Raw genomic sequence first — 7,348 nt, 5'->3', positions numbered from 1 at the left:
TATGGTGGGGCCTGAAACCTGACTGAAATTCTTCATAGAGATAATTTTTTTGCAGGAAGGAGCGCAATTGAGCAGATCTCTGAAAAAACAGATCACAAATGGTATTCTATATGTTATTATCAACAGTTTAAAATATAAATTTTAGTTTTAGTAACTTAAAAAAAACACCTGATTAAATTAAATGTATTGATATATTGATATTTTTCAAATAAATAATTATTTATATTTAATTTAATTTAAATTAATATATATTTGTGTAATTATATTAAAAAAAATTTTTTTTAAAAAGAAACTTGATATAAATGTAAATTAAATAGACTAAATAATAACTAATAATAACTAATATAAATGTATAATAGTAATAAAATATATAAATAATAATAATAAATAATATTAATATAAATGTATAACAATAATAAAATAAAATAAAAAATAATTAACCATGTCCTAGGCAAGCCGCAAGCCTTCTGCGAAGAAAGACATTTTTTTTTTTTTTTTTTCTGTATGTATATGGTTTAGTAATTTTTTTCGAGTTAGGTGACAGAAAAGTTAAAAATGAAGCTATGGTGTGTCTGAAAAAAAAAATTAATAGGTTATCTAGAATGCTTCCAATTATTTTGAACTTGCATGGTAATTGTAGAGGTACCGAATACATGTCTACTCTGGCCTGAACAATACGCTTTGTGCTATATCACTACAGTGTATTAAATGAGTAGCAGAGCATTTTGGAGACTGCTGAAGTTAGGTAGTCGCTTACGGAGATGTCCCATTCTGTGGCATGTTGCCAACCAGATCATCAAACTTTCATTATATAACTCACACAATGCAACATTTGTTTACAGGTCTCAGTGTTGCCGTCCTGCTTGCGGGAAGCAAACCTGTGGTATTATACGCTATAGGTTTGAGGAAGCGAATCTTCTAGAGGAAAAATATATTTTCTCCCATCTCCACGAGTTTCTGTTTTGTCTGCGTTTCTTTACTGTGTTGCTTCTTGTCCACTCCATGTGTTTATCTCATATCTGGTAAATGGAGGCTTCAACCCACACGGATGTTACTACAGAGTCTTTGCCGATCGGGATTGCGGTTGGTCGACTTGTTCTAAAGCTGAATGCTCAGCATCCATCCATCTTCATCTGTCCTCCAACTCAAATGCAGCTGCATATCATTCCATTGTGTGTTTATTTCCAGTTATTCATGAGACAGACAGTTCCTCCGTTCATCAGGCCTGATAATCTATGGATGAGATGGGGGTTGGGTCTGTGCCCGTACTTGTCCGTAACTCTTTATACGGATGCTGTGACCTACATGTCATCCCCACAGCCACCTCTGCTCCCGGGGTCAGGGGAGTCCAGACGCTATCTGACCCTTTTTTTCCGCAACATGGCTCTCTTCACCCACTCAGTCCGTCCAGTTTCTCTCTCCCCTGAGTCTCCTGGCAGTTAGTAGTAAGTCACAGGAAGTCGGCTGGATCTTTACTGTCTTTTGGAGCTCAAGGCCACACATGGTTCTGGTCTTTCAAGACTTTAGAAGCTTAACTCACCTGACCTAATATACAGTAAGAGCAGATGCAACACAGAATCAGGCTTCTGGTGTAAACAGATGTGTTGTGGAACATTAATTCACTTTCACAAGTGTATATAAATAAGCCTGGGTGCTTTGTGCCATGTTAAAATGCTCTCCTATATATGGAGTTCCAAATGAATGTTTGGGAGAAGCGTGTGTATCTAGTCATCAATCATAACACAAGGCTGTTTAACTTACAGCTGTGATAATTCATCTAGCATTTAACTCACAATTTACTGGCTTTCAATTCATTTCTAAACTGAGTGTTTTTGTTTTGTTTAGTTTTTGTTAAAAGTGTAGAAAAATGTAACCTGTAATATAAATATCACAACATGAAAGTAACATAATCTGACTACTTTTACCAAATGTTGCGATTATTTTGTCCATGTAACAGTTTAATATGTATATATTTTAAACATTGTAATGTAATTAGATGAATCATGATTTATTTGTTTCTTTGAATATGAATTGGCAGGATTTTTGAGTTTGACAGTAAAAATCACTAAGAGTTTGACAGTAAAAAAAAAAAGGAAAAGAGTAACCATACTTTGTGGTCCATATCATATCACATGGTCCAACATAGTTCTGTAAACTTTTTAACATTCATTAGATTTTCAGCATGATGTTCATTAGTTTTTGTGTTTTTTTCCTTAGGAGAGGAAAGAAGCACAGTATAATCCTGAGAACACAGCTGTCTGTCAGAGTCCATGCCTGCATAGGTGAGTAACAAGATGCTGTTTCCCTGTAATTAAACTATAAATGGTGAGAAAAAACATTTTGTACTTAATCTTCACCCTTTTACATTTCTGGCTCAGTCAGCAGATTCTGGCAGCATCAGATTGTTTAGGAATTATTTTCTCATTTGTTGCTTTTTGAATGACGGATGTGTAAATTATACGTACCGAGGCCGCTGCTTGATTTTAACTGTGTGGTAAAGTTTTCCTCTTGCTAATAGGCCCTCACGCTGCAACATTTATGATCTAGTTTAAATATGTTCCATGCTTGACTTCTCAATCGATATAAAACAGCTAATGTAGCAACTTTATATGAAAGCCTGGGTAGTGCTTTACACACACACACAAGTTGTGTCAAGCGTATTGGAGTTTAAAACTTTAAAATCTAATTCCGTTTTAGACTTTTTAATTTATAACCTGTGTGATCAGTTTCAAAAACACTCACAAATTTGCCATGGCAACATTTTTCTGCCAGAATATAAAACATAGATGATAGATAGCATGTTTGAACTCACATTATCTTGCATAGTTACTGTATATTTCTTCACAATCTTGTTGTTTATCTCATGTCCCTAAAGCCTTTGACAGAATCAGGCTTCATTACCTCCATAAGCCTTATCCCAGATTAACATCTGTGTCATTGTGTGGAAGCAGGACAGCTATGGCTATCTCTGTGTCACGAAGGATTAAGTGTCACAGACAGCACCCACAAAACCTATTAAGCATATAAAGTTGTTTCTCTGGAAGTGCAGTCTCAGACAGCACACCCACAAACCATACATTATATGGACCGTCTGATGCTCAGTGGACATAAACATAGGTTTTATCGGTGTGCTTGGAAGTTGTGTTTACAAGTTATCAGGCTGCTACAAATGCTGGGTTTCCATCCAAGTGTGTTTTTGTGAACTGTGAATTCCAATAATGATACGATGTCTCAGTATCCCATTGTATGCTATTGTTTTATGAATGTGTTTATGAATTTGTGGAGTTAAGTTATATTAAAAACTATAATTTTTATAACTGAATTACATTTTTTTTATACAGAAATCTTATATAAATGTATAAGAATACTTTGCAGTGGCTTTCCCAGTGGCGACAAATTCCCTTTCTGTTTGTATTTAGCAGCAGGTTTATTGGAAGTGATGATTTTGATTTATTTATTTATTTATTTTGATACTTATTTATTTACTTTGATATGGGGTGAAATCACAGTTTTATCCACAAAATTGTTTTTGCAATACTCAGTTTATTATTATTATTATTATTTTATTTTTATTTTTCTTAAATTCATAGCTTGGAAACATATTTTATTACCTCGGGAAAATTTGTCTTAGAATTATTATTAAATATGCTAAATGTAAATAAAGTTTTTTTTGTGTGTGAAGTACACGTTACCTTTAAACATCTTACACCTTTTAACATCTTTAACACCTTTAACATCTAACACCTTTTCCCTCAAATACTGGATAGATAGTTAGATAGACAGACAGACAGATAGACAGACAGACAGACAGACAGACAGACAGATAGATAGATAGATAGATTTTAGAAAATGTAAAAATATTTAAAAATAATATTTAACATTTAATTGTGAAGTCCACTTTTTTTTGTAGTTTACTCAAAATGTCTTTCTATTGTTGCCTTTCTATTTATTTATATTTTTTAAGCTGTGGCGCTTTAGTGTACTGACTGGTTATGATTACAGCATATTCAGTTTTCATCATCTTCTGTCTGAGAAGTTGTAGTTTGACAAATTTTGTGAGATTTGTGACATCAAATATTCAAAAGATTCAAGAGTTTTATTTGAGATACTAGCACACCTTTACTTTAAGCTTTTAAAATCATCCGATTTCACATTTATCCACCCTTAAACGTCATCTACAACTGCGGTTGGCTGCTTTACTTGTCAGTCAGTTGGCCTTTTCATGTTTAAATGGGCGGTTTTTGGCTGGAATAATCCGCAATGTGGACCAGACTTCATGCCGACAGTCAAACGTCTAAGTGATTCACTGCTGTTGTCTACAGGAACTGGTAGTCAGTGTTTAAGACAAGTGTGTGTCTGTAGCGAGCAGTATAAACTTAGTGGCGTGCTGCACTGCAGCCAAGCACACGTGGCTCGTACAGTTTTCCCTCTCCAGACTGCAGGGGAAAATATAACCGTCAGCCTGCAAAAGCCATTAAGCTTAGAACTGTCAGGTTTTAATTTGTACGTTTCGCAAAAGTGTTATTTAAGGATATCAGGGACAAAAATTGCCCCATGAAAGAAGTGCAGTTATCTCTCACAGTCAACTCCATTTACTGATCCTGCGTGCCTGAGGGATTGCGGAAACATTGGGAAACTCCAAAGCTGTTTTGCTAGGGGTATTTTGGTCCAAAAATAAAGTTGCTGAAACTCCTGGCAAGGTCTGAGAAATCTGTTGAGAGTGATTTTACGAACCAGACCTGCTCAGACACCTGCCCATGAATCGTTTTCCCTTTCGTTCTCGTGCAATTTGCGAACCATGAAAGAGGGCAGCAGCTTAGCACAAGTACCTCTTGTAGCAAACCCTTCCGAGAAGCTTCACCTATCAACAGATCTGAACGTTTGGTTATTGATTTATGTCTTGATAACGTACTTTGAGTGACTAAGTTGTTTGTCTCTGTGGAATCAATGTTCCGTATCTACGATTTCAACCCGTATGGAAAAGGCAGCTTGATAAGAGAGCCACTATGCTTTGCAGATGTTGCCTTGCCTCTCTACAGCTTGTTGAATGTTATTCTGCCATTCTATCCTCTGTCCCGGGACCTGTCCTAAACCACGCTGCATTCCTTGTAGCAATGATGGGATCGCTTTTCTGACCAGCTGTGTGCTTGTGTGATTGAAGGCCTATCTGGGTCAAAGGTGGGTCCTGTGTGTGGGAGGTAAGGGGTTGGTAAGACTCTCTCTTGCTCTCTAAGCGGATGACCCAAGATGACAGCTGCTGCTCTTCAGGCTTAAAGTGTCTTTTAAAGTGTATATTTTATGTACTGTTTTATAGTATTTATTCAAATTTTGAATTGGGGTTTTATATTTTCAGTTTTCATTTTATTTTTAGTTTGTTTTAGTGATATTATGTGATTTTTTTTATATTAGTTTTACTTTTTTATTTAGCTTTAATTCATTTCAGTTTAGTAATTTTTAGTGCTTTTATTTACCAATTTTATTTCAGTTAGTTGCCAAGGCAACATTTAATATTTTCATGTAGTTTATTCTTTTTCATTCAATGAAATAAAATATAATTATTTAAAAAAAATATATATATATATATATATTTTTTTTAAATAATTATATTTTATTTCATTGAATGAAAACATTTTAAAAATAGTTTTAATAGTTTTTGTTTCAGTTAACAATAACGGCACTGGTTAATGTTAATACAATTATTTTAAACGCTCTGTGGTTTACATTGTTTTTGAATGAGGGAAAGAATCAGTTTCAACATTCAGTGTTTGAATTTGTCAGACACTTAACTTTATATAACTTTAATAAGCTCTGTACATAATTATAAACTTATAATTTGTAATTTTATTACTGACTATTTATTGCCTTTTTGAAGCAGTTAATACTCCTCAATTAAAAAAATTGCATCGAAATTGGTAATTTCACTTTTGGATTTCAATTTGGTAGTGTAAACACTAGATGCATATTGCATTCTAATAAATTAAAATATTAAATTAATCCATTTTACATGATTTTTTAAAATTTCACGTTCTTTGTTAAAAAGCTAGTATGCATCGTGGTGGTGCTAAAATTGGTCCTGGTTTTTCCAGTTTGATCAATTACAAACTTATTTGTCTCTGCATGTGAACTTTGGGAGTTGAAATCAACTGCAGTTTTTCGACTGCAGGTTTTATGTGATGTCACAGCTGTGGGTTAATCATGTATTATCATAATTTGTGTTAAATAATTTGTCTGTTGATCCACTAATCCATCATAGAATCCCAATTTTCCACCAGTATTTTGGAAACAGGGCCTTTCAACCCCCTACATAGCACTTTTGGTCATTTTCAGCTCAGTCCAAATTAATTGCTAATCTAAAATATCTCTTTTCTGGGAAAAAAACAGTGTCGCCACACAACATTTATTTGTAACAGTAATTTCATGCATAGAGAGATGCATATACTTCCCATAAACATTGCTCATCTGCAATATCTTCAGTGAGGTCTGGCCGTGCTTTTGATCGCACATTCGGGGCCTTTTATCTTTAGTTTGATGAAAGGAATGAATTCAAAACCACCATGCTGCTGCTATTTATAGCAGGACTTTACGCACCACACCATCATAAATCAACTCACCAGAGTGAGCTGTCAACAGACCTAATGACACAACGCCATGAGAACTATTTTCATGCACTTGTCTGGGCTCATTAGTGAAACCTGTTGCACTTGTGCATGCCTTATTTATATTTTCCATTTCTATGCTAACCACTTCATTAAATGACAGGAGTGTTTGGCTACTGCTGTGCCCAGTATGGTTTCAATGACCTCCATGTTTTGACTGTCCATCATTATTATTATGGGAAGTTACATGGGTCAACTGTGTAAGTGTGAGTCTAATGGGCTCTAGACCAGGGTTTTTTAAAAGTTTTTGGTGCCAAGGACCCCAAAATATGATAGGTATCCCTTGTGTGGGATCCCATTGTTAAAATGTAAAGGCAGAAAAATAAAGTAATATATGAGAAAGTCAATAAAAGTGATTGACATTTAATAACCAACTTTTACATTGTCATTCAAAGCAAGATATGTTAAATTAGTATCTGGAAATATTTACATTTTAGGTTGAATTTTCATTTATTTTCATTAAAAATATGTATTACATAATAGAAATAGAAATATGATGTAGTATTATATTAGTATATATATATATATATATATATATATATATGAAAAAGGGAATGAAATAGAATTATCAAATATTCTGAATGTGGCATTATTTTTACGCCAGCGACATGCAGTCTGCGAAAGTATTAACCAGAAATATATAGTTTTTAGATTCATAGTCCTGAGAAATCTAACGAATTCAAATTCAAGAA

At 34.1% G+C, this 7,348-nt stretch overlaps 1 protein-coding gene across 1 annotated transcript in view; it reads left to right on the top strand.

The window, feature by feature from the left end:
* LOC107662660 (FH1/FH2 domain-containing protein 3-like) overlaps positions 1-7,348 on the top strand; it is a 172,546-nt gene that overhangs the window by 17,458 nt on the left and 147,740 nt on the right. Inside the window, exon 3 of the mRNA XM_016452738.1 lies at positions 2,218-2,282. Within this exon, the coding sequence (XP_016308224.1) occupies positions 2,218-2,282 (65 nt within the window). The remainder of the gene's footprint in view (positions 1-2,217; positions 2,283-7,348) is intronic.

This window comes from Sinocyclocheilus anshuiensis, unplaced genomic scaffold, assembly GCF_001515605.1.
Source record: "Sinocyclocheilus anshuiensis isolate Anshui unplaced genomic scaffold, SAMN03320099.WGS_v1.1 scaffold1559, whole genome shotgun sequence".
Classification (NCBI taxonomy): domain Eukaryota; kingdom Metazoa; phylum Chordata; class Actinopteri; order Cypriniformes; family Cyprinidae; genus Sinocyclocheilus; species Sinocyclocheilus anshuiensis.
The sequence above is the reverse complement of the archived record's forward strand: the minus strand, read 5'-3'. Positions and strand labels throughout refer to the sequence as shown.